This window comes from Carcharhinus amblyrhynchos, chromosome 4 (assembly GCF_965287045.1).
Source record: "Carcharhinus amblyrhynchos chromosome 4, sCarAmb.v2.hapA, whole genome shotgun sequence".
NCBI classification, from domain to species: Eukaryota; Metazoa; Chordata; class Chondrichthyes; order Carcharhiniformes; family Carcharhinidae; genus Carcharhinus; species Carcharhinus amblyrhynchos.
Window position 1 is genome coordinate 46,361,222 of NC_137327.1, and position 15,754 is coordinate 46,376,975.

The 15,754-nt window shown below is 43.3% G+C and overlaps 1 protein-coding gene across 1 annotated transcript in view; it reads left to right on the plus strand.

Moving 5' to 3' along the window:
• Positions 1-4,945: 4,945 nt before the first annotated feature.
• Positions 4,946-15,754, plus strand: part of atp6v0d1 (ATPase H+ transporting V0 subunit d1) — a 54,638-nt gene continuing 43,829 nt past the window's right edge. Inside the window, exon 1 of the mRNA XM_080187087.1 lies at positions 4,946-5,161. Coding sequence (XP_080043213.1) covers positions 5,032-5,161 — 130 coding nt within the window. The 5' untranslated portion in view covers positions 4,946-5,031. The remainder of the gene's footprint in view (positions 5,162-15,754) is intronic.

Sequence of the window (15,754 nt, forward strand, 5' to 3'; positions counted from 1 at the left end):
TAACAATGGGGAACAGCCAGACTGACCCCACTGGAGTGAAGAGAGGCCAGTGAAGCCCCCACAGGATGTCGAGGGTAAAGGAGTTGCCTCTTGGGCAGTGCCAGCCTATTGGGGGTTTATCGGTGAGGGTGGGGTGCCCTGCTGCCACTTTGCAAGAGGATCGATGGCAGAGGGAGGGAAGAGGGCAATTGGGATTGGCCATCTGGGTGGGGCAGGGTCGGGATTGTTCGAGGGGGGGGACATTGGGACTGGCCCACAGAGGTCTGGATGGCCAGTGAACGGGTGGGGTGGGGGCATCGGTAGGGCCAGCGATGCAGGGTTGCGGGGCTGGCCAGTGATAGGCTGGCCAATGATTGGGAGGCCAGCAATGCAGGGCCAGTGCACAGTACAGAGGCCCTGTCAGTGTTATGCTGTCAGCCTCTTGGGCAGGGATAGACCCTGCTGCCTGCTTTTCAGCGTGAATGTTGTCCAGTCATTTTGGGATTAGTTAATCTCATAGAGCCCCAAAAATGCAGAAGGGGGTCATTCAGCCCATCAAGCTTGCACAGAGTGTCAGAGATTCATTCTGAAAATCAGGCTGAAAAACCAACAGGATTTACTTCATTTTCCCGCATATTGGGAACTTAAAATTATTTTGTGAGAATCTTGGCCCACTTTTCAAACGTTCCAGGGCTATGTTGTCTATTCCCAAACAAGTCTTAACCATTGCAAGAGCCATGTTGCAGTCACCTTATTTTAAATCACACACTTCCTTACTTGGTTCCTCACTTGCGTACAGTTAAAAGGCACGAGTTCTCCTACACCCAAGGAATTATGCTTTTTAAAATCCAGTCAAAGAGGCCCCAATTTTGTTAAGAACTCCACCAATGTTACAAACGTAGTAATTTCTCAACCATTTCTGCTTAGTTCTACCTTACAAACATTTAACAAACATATATTAACATAAAATATATCCCAAAGGATTTGGACACAAGGTTCCCAAAACTCAGAAGGGTAACTTGGAACACCAATTCCAAATATTTTCAATTTAATATACTATGAGGAAAGATCTGCAAGCCAAGGGGGAACAGTCATTTTGGGATTAATTAAACTCATAGAATCCCTACAGTGCAGAAGGGGGCCATTCAGCTCATCAAGTTTTCACTGACCCTCCAAAAGAGAACTCTACTTTGGCCCAGTCCTCCGCCCTATCCCTATCATCTCATGTATTAATTATGGCCAATCCACCTAATGTGGACTGTGGAAGAAAACTGGAGCACCCAGAGGAAACCCATGCAGACACAGGGAGAACATGCAAACTCCACCCAAGGCTGGAATTGAACGCAAATCCTTGGTACAATGAGGTAGCAGTGCTAACCACTGTGTCACCATGCTGCCCCTAATAAAGGATATTTATTAACTTAAAAGAAAATCACACAACAAGAAGGACTATAATATACTATGAGTGCACTTAACTACGTAGATGGCTATACACACACATGAAGTCACCTCTTTGTTCCAACTATCTTTGTTTCTCGAACTCTGAGATGCCCCTTTTCCCAAACAACATCCATTAATATATAACACTTCGGGCTAAATCAGACAGATAATTATCACCCACAGGTTATTTGTCCATGTTTGGGAAAGCCGTCTTCAGTTACAGCATTGGTGTCATCTTCTCTGTTAGAGTTTTACATGTTAACCAGCTGCCCTTTTAGCAATAATTTGTTTTTGGGAGATCGTTCTCTCCAGCTGAGTGTGGCTGTGATGGTAGCTGCTGCTACTTTATGCCTTTCTCCAGCTATTTTGCTGTAAATATATCTTGTTTTCCTTTGTGGTTACCCACCCTATGGACCAGCTTTTAGCCTATAAGTTGCAACACAGTGGCGTAGTGGTTAGCACTGCTGCCTCACAGTGCCAGAGACACATGTTCAATTCTGGCCTTGGGTTACTGTGAGGAGTCAAAACCCCTTCAGGCAACTCTATTTTATCTCAATTTCATTTCTTAATCTTAATTTCCCACAATTCTTAACATTCCCTCTTTTTTCAAACTAGATGTAATAATTTCTCAACCATTTCTGCTCAGTTCTACCTTACCTAACATTGCAAAGATTTAACAAACATACATTAACATAAAATATACCCCAAAGGATTTGGACACAAAGTTCCCAATAGTCTTTTTTACACTCATGGCAGTACATCAGCAATGATGTTTTCTCCCACATCACATGAATGATTTTCAAATTAAGTGATTGTAGTAACAAACTCCATTTAAATAAAACCAAAAGAGAAAATGCTGCAAAATCTCAGCAGGTCTGGCTGTACCTGTGAAGAGAGAAAAGAGCTGACGTTTTGCCTCCAGATGATCCTTTGTCAAAGCCGACAAAGATTCTCAGATTCCAGCATTCGCAGTAATTTGCTTTTATCCACCTAAACAAACTGGTATTCCTATCTTGAAACCTTTCCAGACATTCTAGGGGACTGTGGTCTGTATATTTGATTGTTTCTATTAAATAAATGGCAATATAAATCTCAAAGTGTTGCAATGCCAATCTCAAACATAAACGGGTGGTCTTACTATCGCACCCCTCCGTCCGATGGGTTTGTGCCTGATTTCTTACCTCTTGTGATCATACAGGCACCAGATATCCAGCGCAATCATTTCTGGCATGCCCATTTCTGGCGAGCTGAATAAATTATTTAAATTCAGCTTGCATATAATTTAAATGGAATTAGCCAGCTCGGGTGTTATTGTCTGGGCTCACTTGCCTTGGTGGCTTTGCCGGCAGACGTTCTCTCCAGTAAAAATCACAGCTGGTCCCAAGTAACAAAGACCAGTCATGATGGCCTCACCAGTAGAACCAGAAGTCATTGAGGCCCCCTAGGAGGTCAAATGCAAGGGTGGGTCCCTGGTAGGCAGTGCCAGCAAGTAAGGCATGTGGGGAGGGATTTGAGTGGGGGCAGGGCCTATGGAGCAGAGCTTGAGAGCTATTATAGGTCAGTGGTTTCAGGGGTGATAGAAGGACAGGACTTAGTATAAGAAAGGGCATTAGTGTTTATGGAGGGTGGAAAGTGGAAAAGCAGCCAGGCTGATCCGGTAGGGAGGGAGGCCCACTGGCACTCTGCAGGTGGTCGATGGAAAAGGGAGGGGGCCCCACTGCCACTCTGCAGGAGATTGGTGAGGGGGGGAGGGAGGGAGGCTCCCACTGCTACTCTGCAGGTGAATAGTGGGGGAGGAAGGGGTGATCGGTCTGGGTAGCAGGGTGGTAGGGGTGATACTTCTGGGCGGGGTGGAGCTCATGATCAGCTGAGAGCCCTCGCGATAACTGGAGGGGAGCGTGAGGGGTGGCTGGATCGAGGCTGGATGCAGCAACAAAGGCCTGACAGGTCTCCACTCCTCCACTGCAGCTAAATCATCAGGTTGCTTATCTGACACCCAATTCCTGACTTCATTTTCTTTTATGCACACCATGAACTCTGAATCACCTACTGAACACCTCTCTCTGGCAACCATTTGAAGCTGAACCAGATCGTTTATTCTGCAAGATGATCTTCTAACCACATGTCTCTGCTATCGCTAAGACTGTCTATTTCCAACTCAGTATTAGCATCCAACTTCACCCACTCCTTAGGTTATCTGCCCTTTGTTGCTGCCAGATTTGACTGTATTCCAAAACATTCCTGGCTGGTTTTCCATTTTCCACCCTCCATAAACACTAATGCCCTTTGTCATACTAAGTCCTGTCCTTCTATCACCCCTGAAACCACTGACCTATAATAGTTCTCAAGCTCAGTTTTAAAGTTCTCATCCTCGTTTTCAAATCCTTCTGTGACTTTGTCCCCTCCCTCCCTGTCTGTATTCTCCTCCAGCCCCATAACCCTCTAACATCTATTCTGCATTTCTTTAATTCTGCCCTCCAGTGGCGCCAGATTTAATTGGTGACCTCGCCTTCAGTTCGCTAAACAGGCAATATCATCAACCTCATTTTTCAAGTCATTCGTTAAAACCCATCTCTATAATCAAGCTTTTGATCACATTCTGTCCACCTTGTATGATTGGGTGTCTAATGTTGCTTTGTAATACTCCAATAAACTAGCTTAAGTTGCTTTACTACATTAAAGGGGCTGTATAATATGTTTCTACTATTGAAAACAAATCTACTATCAGCACACACACATACTCAATCCTAACATAGGCAAAATACTGCGGATCGTTTCTCGGCCTTCTGACTAAGATCAAGTGTAGCATCAACATGCAGTGCTTGGTTGAAGTCATTAGGTTACATTTTAGCATCATTTGAAGCAATTTTTACAAGCTGCATCTCGGCCTTTTGACTAAGATGCAAATGAGATCAAGCCTTGGAGGAGGAGCTATTCCTACTCCAATCAGCTTGGATCATGTAGATCAAGCCAAGACAGGAGGTGAGAACTGTGTCTTGTCAGCTTGGATTGGGAATGTCTCAAATTGTTGAGAGACTGAATTGGGCTTGATTTGATTGAATTGGAATAAAACAACAAAAAATACTGCGGATGCTGGAATCTGAAACAAAATCAGAAAATGCTGGAAAATCTCAGCAGGACTGAGAGCATCTGGGGAGAGAAGGAAGTCTGGATGACTCTTCCTCAGCGCATTCAAAGCCGGCCAGCAGAATTGATATTGCGCATGCTCTGTGCCTGCCGCACAGGCTCGATGAACAGGTGCTGCGCATGTTCCGTGCCTGCGAGAAGGTTAGCCGACCCGGTGCTGCGCATGCTCCGTACCGGCGAGACTGGCTCGCTGATCTGGTGATGCGCATGCTCCATTTCTGTGAGACCGGCTTGCTGAGCTGGTGCTGCGCATGCTTCGTGCCTGCGAGATTGGCTCGCTCAGCTGGTACCCCGCATGCTCTGTATCTGCGAGACCGGCTCACAACTGGAGCTGCGCATGCTCTGTGGCTGCCGGTCTGTCTTGCAGACTGCGCATGCTCGATGGGGAGCGGTCAGCTGACGGGTCAGGTGGTCTGCAGCGGGTCCGGTTCCTGATCCCTGAGAAGGTTTCTGCCTCCTTGCGAAATGGGCTCTTTTAACGAACTCTACTTCAATGTGGACAACGGCTACCTGGAGGGCCTGGTGAGAGGGTTCAAGGCCGGCATCTTGTCGCAGGGTGATTACCTGAACCTGGTGCAATGCGAGACCCTGGAAGGTGAGTAAGCCCCGGCCTCAGGGGCCTGCTGACTGGGAGGGACCAGGCCTGCTGCCCGCTCCCAGATCAGCCCAGCCGCGGCCTTTTCTCTGGCACAAGTGGCAGGTTGATGCTTCTCCCCCATGTGTGGGATGGTTGGTGTTTGGACTGAGCCGGGGTGAGACTCCCTCTGTTTTCCTGTTGTTATAACTGGGAGTGATGTCTGGACGGTGCTGTAGAGATGAAGGCTTTTACATTTCCAGTTTTGATGTCTGCAGCCTTCGGGAGGATCTCAACATTCAGTAATCTGGGGCCTCCTTAGAATTATAGAATGGTTTCCACACAGGAAGAAGCTGTTTGGTCTGCTTCGCCCAAGTAACTCAGCTTGACCTATACCTCGTCCCCAGGGTGACTAATTCGTTGGAAAAAATTGAGACAGCCTGCCATGGGGTCAGGGTGCAGTGTGGTGGGTGATACTGTCATACTTGAGGGTGGGGAGAGGACACTGTTGTCTGAGCAGGAGATGGTAGACATGTTATGCAAGTGGGGTGGGCATGCTGTTGTGGTGGTGCCAGTAGGGTGGTGTACTGTCATGTATTGTGGAGGGAAGACAGGTGCTGTACATACATGGAATGGGATTGTCTGAATTGGGGAACAAATGGTGTCGTGGGAGCATGCAACTGAGACAGTGTACCCAGATGCAGGGCAATCCCAAAATATCCCCTGTGCTTTTGTTGCAGTTTGAAAGCAACAAATTGAATCTGCCCCACAACACAGTCAGGTGGTATACTGTTGATCCTAACCTGTTGCTGCTTTAAAAGCCTTCACGTTGCCTTTGTCTTTTTTGCCAATCACTTTAAATCTCTGCCCTCTGATTCTCAGCCCTTGTGTCAATGTGATGTACTGTCTAGGACCTCCATGGTTTTAAATGCTTCTATCACATCTCAACCTTTAAAGTGTACAGTCTCCACCTTCAATCCATTTAATCCCTTTTCGCACCCTTTCAAACCTTTAAAATGTGATGCCCAGAATTCAATGCTACTCCACTTAAAGCTGAATCAATGTTTTATAAAGGTTCTCCATGACCTCCTTGTTATTGCACTGTATGTTTGTAAAGTTCAGGATCCCTTATGTTTTAACCCCATTCTCAATCTTTGCTATGCCGCCTTCAATGATTTGTGCACACAAATCTCAGACTTCCTGCACTGAGTCATTTTATATCTTGTCTCTTCAATTTTCCATGAAAATGTATCATCTCTCATTTCTTTGCATTGAATTACATTTGCCACATGTCAACCAATTCCAACAGCCTGTCTGTTTTCTTGAAGTCTCTCAGTTTGCAATGCTTCCAAGTTTTGTATTATCTGCAGATTTTGAAATTGTTCCCTGTGCACCTAGTCTGAGTCATGAAAAGCAGCGATCCTAGTGCCAACTCCCGGGGGCCTTCAGTATATATCCTCCTCCAGTCTGAAAGACAGCTGTTCACTACTGTACAGCCAACTTTGTATCCATGCTGCTATTGTCTTTTTGATCCTTCCACTTTGCTAATAAGTCTATGTGGCACTTTATCAGTTGCCTTTTGGAAATCCATTACGTCAAATCAACTGTATTAAACTCAAACACCTCTTGCCTTGCCAACTGCACTGGCAGTTCACCAATCTCACTGACTATATTTTGTTTTTAACTCTGTGCTGGCTTTCCTTAATCTCAGAAGATAATTTCTAAAAGGTGTCCCCTCCCCCTGAGATTAAACTGATTGGCCTATAATTGCTGTATTTCTCTCCCCTGGAACCATTCCATAATCTGAGGAGAATTGGAAGATTGTGCCCAGTATCCACCCACTGTTCATTAATAACAATTACTGTCAGGGAAATCTGAACCTCAATTTAACTCATAGAACTATGCCAAAGATTTCATATCTTTAAACAAAAGCACAAACTTTATTGTGTAACAAATTAAACACAACAAATATGATTAAATTAACACAGTAGGTTACAACTATGTATGTTATGCATTCTACTTCTTCCCCAAAGAATTCTCTTACGCTTGATATTGTGGAATTATTTATTTCTGTTGGGATTACCAAAAGTATGTTGCAATCCTCTGAAACTGTACTTTAATTCTCCGCAGCGTTCCAGCTATTCTCAGGTGTAACGCAATACTTGAGATAACAACCTGACACCTGTCAAACACCCACCCCTTTCTTCCATCATCCAGGGAATTCTGACCTTTGTGGCCCAATCTCTCCCCTCAGTGGGAATGTAACTCGACAATATGGGGCGGCGTGGTTAGCACTGCTACTTCACGGCTCCAGGGACCTGGGTTTGATTCCCAGCTTGGGTCACTGTCTGTGTGGAGTTTGCACATTCTCCTTGCGTCTGCGTGGGTTTCCTCCGGGTACTCAGGTTTCCCCCCACAGTTCAAAGATGTGCGGGTGAGGTTGATTGGCCATGCTAAAAAATTGTCCCTTAGTATCCTGGGATGCATGGGGTAGAAGGACTAATGGATAAAATATGTAGGGATATGGGGGTAGGGCCTGGGTGGGATTGTTCAGTGCAGACTCGGTGGGCCGAAGAGCCTCTTTCTGCACTGTAGGGTTCTGTGATATCAGTACGATCTCCTTCTAAAGACAGCCCGTTGTTCAATCATTGCTTTGCTCGTGAATCCTGGATTCCAGTTTAACTGGTACAGATTTATTCTCAACCCAGTGAGTATTTTAATATTCCAATTAAGCATTTTTACTTTAGCTTGTGCCTTGTCCTTTTCCATAGCTAGTGATTCCATGATCACCATTCTGCTGATGTTTTCCTCATTCCCAAGAACTAGATCTAGAAATAGAAATGCTCCCCTTCTTGGACTGGAGATATTATGCTGAAGAGAATTCTCTTAAATGCTCATGCAAACTTCCTCTTGCTGTCCTTTGCACTGTTAGCTGAAGCCCCACACTATCACTATATGGTTGCACCTCTTGTGATTTCCCTGCAGCAGCAGCCCCGCCCCCCTGCGCTTTCCTATGATGGCACCATAGCATTGATGTGCCTCTCAGCTTTCCTATGATTGATAGAACACAACCAGTAGAATAATGGCACTTCTAATCAAATTCTGTCCTTGACTCCCACAGAATATGCTGTCTCTCAAGCACTGTAATATTCTCTTTAATACTGTCACTCCTACTTTCACTTCACGATCTTTCCTGCACATCTTTTATCCCAAAATATTTAGTATCCAATTCTGCTCCTTTTCAAACCAGACCGCCATCGTATCATAATTTGTTCTCTATACCTGCAGTTCACCAATCTTATTTACTATGCTTTGTTTTTACATCAGAAGTAGGAGCAGAAGCAGACTGGCCGATCGAGTGCTCTACCATTCAGTTAGATCATGTCTGATCTGATGTGATGATTCTCAACTCCACCTTCCCACCTTACCCCTGTAACCCTTGATTTCCTTTCTGATTAAAAATCTGTCCATCTTCACCTTGAATATACATAACAATCCAGCTCCTATGTCCTTTGCAATTAAAAAATTTACACCAATTCACTACCATCCATATTGTGTACGGAAATCCAAATATGTTATGTTTACTGGTTCCCCTTTATCCTACTTGTTACCACCTCAGATAATAAGTTTGTCAGGCGGGACATCCCTTTATTAAGCCATGCTGATTCTGCTTGATTATGTTATGTGTTTCTAAATGCTCTGCTCCATTAAATCCTTTATAATGGACTGTAGCATTTTCCCTAGGGCAGATATTAAGCTAACTGGCCTATAGATACCTGATTTTCGCCTCCATCCTTTTTGAATATGTTATACTGGAAGTTTTCCGATCCTTTGGACTCATTCAGAAATTGATACATATACTGTAAGCCTGAATTTGATCTTGCTGTATTTTTATTAGTCTAATCCCATGTAATAGCTGTCTCTCCCCATCCTTTTTGCATCTCGTTTTGCCTTTCTAATGCTAGAGTTTGATTTCCACCTCTCCTGTCAATTTAGCTTGATCCTGCTCAGCAGGTCTAGCAAATTGCCATTGAGAACATTGGGCCCAGCCCACACATCTGGCCTCTTCCTCTAAACTGGTCTCAGGAATCAAAAGCCCTCTTTCTTGCACCATCTCTCCTGCCATGTATGTTTTAATGTGTTAATTTGTTCAGTGATGGCATTGCCATTTGAGTACATTCAGGGTGGCATTGTGGGTGATGTCGCTTGAATATCTGCTTGTCATCTGCGTATTACTTGCTACTATATACAATAGTTCCTAAATGGATGTTAATTTTACTAATCATTTTCAGAGAGTGCAGAAACATAAATATCACAAGTCAAGTTGGGGGTAGAATTCACAAAATAAACTCTCAGGTAATGTACCAATATTGACTCAGGATTTACCAAGGGAGCTAGTAAGGTGGGCCTGACATTACAAGAAGTCAACAAAGATAGTCACTTAAGTAAAGCATCACGCTCTGCTCTTGAAAAGAGCTTCTCGGCATTTTGGCTAAGAAAAGAACATAAGAAACAGGAGCAGGAGTAAGCCATCTAGTCCTTTGAGCCTGCCCAGCCATTCAGCAAGATCATGGCTGATTTGAAGTGGATCAGTTCCACTTTCCTGCTTTCTCCCCATAACCCTTAATTCCCTTGTCTATCAGAAACCTATCTACTTGTGACTTGAATATCTTCAGCCTCCACCATTTCAATGGGCAAAGAATTCCAGAGACTCACCACCCTTTGAGTGAAGAAGTTCCTCAACTCTGATCTAAACTGCAGCAGCAGCAGCACACCCCCCCCCCCATTTTGAGGCTGTGCCCTCTAGTTCTGCTATCCTTTCTAAGTGGGAAGACTCTCTCTACCTCTACCCTATCTAGCCCCTTCATTATCTTATATATCTCCATAAGGTCCCCCCTCAGCCTTCTAAAATCTAACGAGTACAGACCCAGTCTATTCAATCTCTCTTCATAGGCTAACCCCCTCATCTCCGGTATCAGCCTGGTGAACCTTCTCTGTACTCCCTCCAAGGCCAATATATCCTTTCACAAATGCGGTGACCAAAACTGCACACAGTACTCCAGTTGCGGCCTCACCAGTACCCTGTACAGTTGCAGCAAGACCTCCCTGTTTTTATATTCTATCCCCCTCACTATAAAGGCCAACATTCCATTTGCCTTCTTGATCACCTGCTGCACTTGCAGACTGGGTCCTTGTGATTTGTGCACAAGGACCCCCAGGTCCCTTGGCACCGCAGCATGCTGCAGCTTTTCGCCCTTTAAATAATAATCCCTCCTACTATTATTTCTACCAAACTGGATAACCTCACATTTGCTAATGTTATCCTCTGTCTGCCAGGTCCTCGCCCACTCACTCAGCCTATCCAGATCTCTCTGCAGACTTTCCGTGCCTTTCACGCAATTCGCTTTTCCACTCATCTTCGTGTCATCAGCAAATTTCATTACCCTACACTCAGCCCCCTCTTCCAGATCGTCTATGTAAATGGTAAACAGTTGAGACCCCAGCACTGATCCCTGTGGCACTCCGCTAGTCACCAACTGCCAACCAGAATAGCACCTATTGATTCCAACTCTCTGCTTCCTATTAGACAACCAATCCTCAATCCACGCTAACACCTTACCCCCAACTCCGTGCACCCTAACCTTTTGCAGCAACCTTTTGTGAGGCACCTTATCAAATGCCTTCTGGAAATTGAAAAACATCACATCCACCAGTTCCCCTCTGTCTAACGCACTAGTCACATCCTTATTGGAATCCAATAAATTCATTAAACACCTCCCCTTCACGAATCCGTGCTGTGTCTGTTTGATCAAACCGTTCTTTTCTAGGTGTCTTGCTATTTCTTCTTTGATGACAGATTCTAGCATTTTTCCAACTATGGACGTTAAGCTAACCGGCCTATAATTCCCTGCCTTTTATCTGCTACCTTTTTTAAACAGCAGTGTAACATTAGCTGTTTTCCAATCTTCCGGCACTTCCCCAGAGTCCAGCGAATTTTGATAAATAATTACTAAGGCATCCGCTATCACCTCTGCCATTTCTTTCAGAACCCTGGGATGCATTCCATCCGGTCCTGGGGACTTGTCTACCTTCAGTCGCATTAGTCTATCAAGCACTACCTCTCTAGTGACAGTATTTGCATTAAGGACCTCATTTCCTACCATCCTTCTATCTTTAATATTTGGCAAGCTTTTTGTGTCCTCCTCCGTGAAGAATGACACAAAAAACTTAGCTAAAACCTCAGCCATTTCCTCGTTACCCACCGCTAAATCCCTTCTCTCGTCCTCCAAGGGTCCGTCATTCACTCTAGCCAGTCGTCTCCTCTTTATATATTTGTAAAAGACTTTTACTATCTTTTTATATTTAGAGCTAGTTTAGCTTCATACTCTATCTTCCCTTTCTGTATTGCTTTCTTAGTCATTCTTTGTTGTGTTTTTAAATCTTTCCCAATCTTCTAATTGCCCACTATTCTTAGCTGCTCTGAATGCATCAGCTTTTAATTTAGTACTCTCCTTTATTTCCTTTGATAACCACGGCTGGTTATCTCTTCTCTTACGGTCCTTCTTTACCACCAGGATATATTTCTGCTCAATACCGAAAAAGATCTCCTTAAAAATCCTCCACTGCTCCTCAGCTGTCCTGCCAACGAATCTGCACCCCAATCTACATTCGCCAGTTCCGACCTCATCTTATCATACTCCCCTCTGTTCAAACAGAGGACGCAGGTTCAGGTCCCTACTATCTCATCTTTTATCTGCATCAGAAATTCAACCATACTGTGATCACTTGTCCCAAGGGGATCCCTCACAAGAAAATCCCTAATTCTGCCTGCCTCGTTACACAGTACCAGATCTAAGATAGCTCGCTCCCTCGTAGGTTCCGTTACATACTGTTCAAGGAAACTATCCCGACAGCATTCCAAGAACTCTTCCTCAAGCCTACCGCGTCCAACTTGGGTCAACCAATCAATATGCAGATTAAAATCCCCCATAATTATTGCCATTCTGTTTCTGCACGCATCAACTATTTGTTTATAGCCTGCCCCACCACAAAGTTATTATTTGGGGGCCTATAGACCACACCCACCAGTGTCTTTCTCCCCTTACCGTTCCTTATCTCCACCCACAACGATTTCACGTTTTGCCCTTTGGGGCCCTATATCTTCTCTTACTACTGCCCTGATATTATCCTTTATTAACAGAGCTACCCCACCTCCTTTTTCCTCCTGTCTATCCTTCCTAAATGCCTGATACCCCTGGATATTCAGTTCCCAGTCCCGGTCAACCTGCAAACCACGTTTCCATAATGGCTACTAGATCATACCCATTTGTGCTGATTTGCACCATCAGCTCATTCACTTTGTTCCAAATGCTTCGTGCATTCAGGTAAAGTGTCTTTATACCAGCCATTATCTGATCCTTATTTGTAGAAACGCTACTAACCTCTCTCATGCTCTCTCCTCCTTTAATTAGTGGAACATTCTCAACATTAACCTGCACCTTTACTTTAGATTTTGTAATTTTCCCCCCCACCTCTGCACCAAGGTCAAGTGTAGTATTGACATGCTGTGCTTGGTTGAAGTCATTAGGTTACAATTCAGTTTCATTTGAAGCAATTTTTTAAAGTGGCATCTTGGCCTTTTGGCTAAGATGCCAATGAGATCAAGCCTTGGCGGAGGAGCTATATGTACTCCAATCAGCTTGGATCAAGCCCAGGACAGGAGGTGAGAGCCCTGTCTTGTCAGCTCGGATCGGGAATGTCTCAACTTGTTGGGACTCTGGATTGGATTGGATTGAATTGAATTGGAATAAAGTATATATATTTTTTAAAAAAACTATTTCTTACCCTAAACTCTTTCTTTCAGAATAAGCTACAGTTTGAACAGTATTGGAAATTAAGATTTAAGCAACATTTATTTTTGGGTCTGTGCACCATGAATGTTATCTCCTGATCATCAGTTTCTTTTCCACTTCCTCATGGAAAACAATATTAAGAAACCCCAGAACTTATATCAGTTTTAGTAAAATGACTGCTCTGGTCTTGAAGTCTGTTTAATTGAAGGGTTTGAAGTATATGCTGTTGTTGAGATTAATCACTCAATCTTAAATTGCCCACTGCATTAAAAGTAGTTGCCTTTTACTCAATGTTTCGCATTCGAAATATTCGTAATGTATTTGAAAGTTTTACTTTAATCTGCCTTTCTTTGTATTAAACATGTAGCAAATTAACTTGCTCTTGCTTCCTGTTTCTGGAAATCTCGGTTGATGTTGAAATTGAAAATTGTCAGCTAGATGGCAATTGCATGTTGTGTCTGACCATGGGCATAAATGTTTCAACAATATTATTTAATTTAATTGTTATAAGTCATGAATTGGCAAGCTAAGTTCGCATGAACATAATTCTATAAGTAAATATATTTTAAAAAAAGGTAAATAGGATGCAGAGCTAACTGAAGTGGGCTGGGAATTTAAGGAATAAACCAATTGAGATGCATTATGAAATTTAGAGATATTTCAGAGTGCACAGAACAAGTACATTCCAAAGAGAGAAAAATCCTATTTTTGGGGGGTGGGGTGAGAGAAAAGTAACATAGGAATAAAGCAGATTGTAGCTTCTATGGCTATTTTAAAAAGAACAATTAACGTTAGTCCTAAGGGACACAAATCTGGGATGGCAGATGTATTGGAACAGTCTTCACTGAGGATGCAAGGAACACCTCAGAAATAGTTGCAAATCAGGAAATGAAAGGCAGTGAGGAGCTCAAGAAAACTGCAGTTGCCAGGGAAGTAGTACTGAGCAATTTGTTGGAGCTGTACACTGACAGGTCCCTGGCTCCTGATGGATTTCATCTTCGGGCAGTGATAGACAACCTAGACTAGTGGATGGGCAGTGTGAGTGGCCCTCCTTCATCTCAGTGGGCCACAAGATTGAAATCAGGCTTCTTCACTAACCGTAGCCTCATAATAAGATTGAATACATTTGATACATGCTGAATGTTTCAAGTTTTAGAAAATGTTTAATCATTCATATATTAAGAGTGTCGAGAGCTTCAAATAGCAAAAACAAAAATATTTATGCTTTGATCGGATGCAAAGAAGGCGGCATGGCCCTTCTATTAAATTTTGTGGGCAACGAGCAACAATGTTTAATGGACCACCTGAGTACCTGGGCTTCAGGTTGCTCACCACTGTCCTGGGGGCTTGAAAGAAGTGGCTAGTGAGATAGATCATGTGTTGGTATTAATTTTCCAAAACACTTTCAATTCCGGGAAGCTTCCATTAGATTTGAAAATAGTGAATGTAACTTCTTTATTCAAAAAGGGGAGGGAGTTAGAAAGTGGGAAACTACAGAGTGGTTAGCTTAACAGTTTCACCATGACATGTTAGAGCTATTCAGAAAGATACTATTGCAGGATATTTGGATAAATTCAAGATAATCAGGCATTCAACATGTTTACTGGAGTTGTTTGAAGAAGTAACGTGCTGTGAATACGGGTGGATTTCCCGAGGCATTTGACAATGTGCGACATCAAAGATTAATGCAAAAAGTAAAAGCTTAGTCTTGCAAATAATATATTGACATGGATAAAAAATTGACACTAATAGAAATGATGGGCAACAACAGTTGGCAAGATATAATGATGTGCCCCAGGAATCAGTATTGGTACCTCAACTTCTTACAATTTGTATACATGGCTTGGATGAAGGTATGATTTGCTGATGATACAAGATGGGTAGGAAAGTAAGATGTGAAGTAGACATAAGAAAGCTACTAAGGGACATAGATTAAATGAGTGGGAAAAAATCTGGCAAATGGAATGTGATGTGGGAAATTTGAAATTTTCCATTTTGGCAAGAAGAATAAATTAAATGTGTATTATCTAAATGGTGAGAGAGTGCCGAGATCTCGTTGTCCTTGAGTGAATCACAAAAGCTTAGTATACTGGTACAGCAAGTAATTAGGAAAGCTAATAGAATGTTTTTGTTTATTGGGAGTGCATTTGAATACAAAAGTATGCTTCAGCTTTACAGGATGTTGGTGAGACCACATCTGGAATATTCTGTACACGTATTGGTCTCATTTAGGGAAGGATGTAAATGAGTTGGAAGTAGTTCAGAGGTTTACTAGACTAATACCTAGGGAGGGAGGCTTGTCTTATGGGGAAAGGTTGGACAGGCTAGGCTTGTATCCACTGGATTTCAGAAGAGTAGGAGATGGTGAATTGATTGAAACATACAAGATCCAAATGGGCCTTGACAGGGTGGATGTGGAGAGGATGTTTCCTCTTGCCAGAGAATCGAAATCTAGGAATCACTGTTTAAAAATAAAAGTGGTCATCCATTTCAGAATTTTTTTTCTCTCAGGGTAGAGTGTCTTTGAAGAAGAAACTCTTCTTCAAAAGGCAGTAGAAACAGAGTCTTTGAATATTTTTAAGGCAGAGCCAGATGGATTCTTGATGAGCAAGGGTGTGATAGGCGATTGGGGTAGGTGGGAAAGTGAAGTTGAGGTTAGAATCAGATCAGCCATGAGCTGATTGAATAGTGAAGTAAGCTAGAGGGGCTGAGTGGCCTGGTCCAGATTTGTATGTTATTTTATTAGCAGATGTTTCACAAA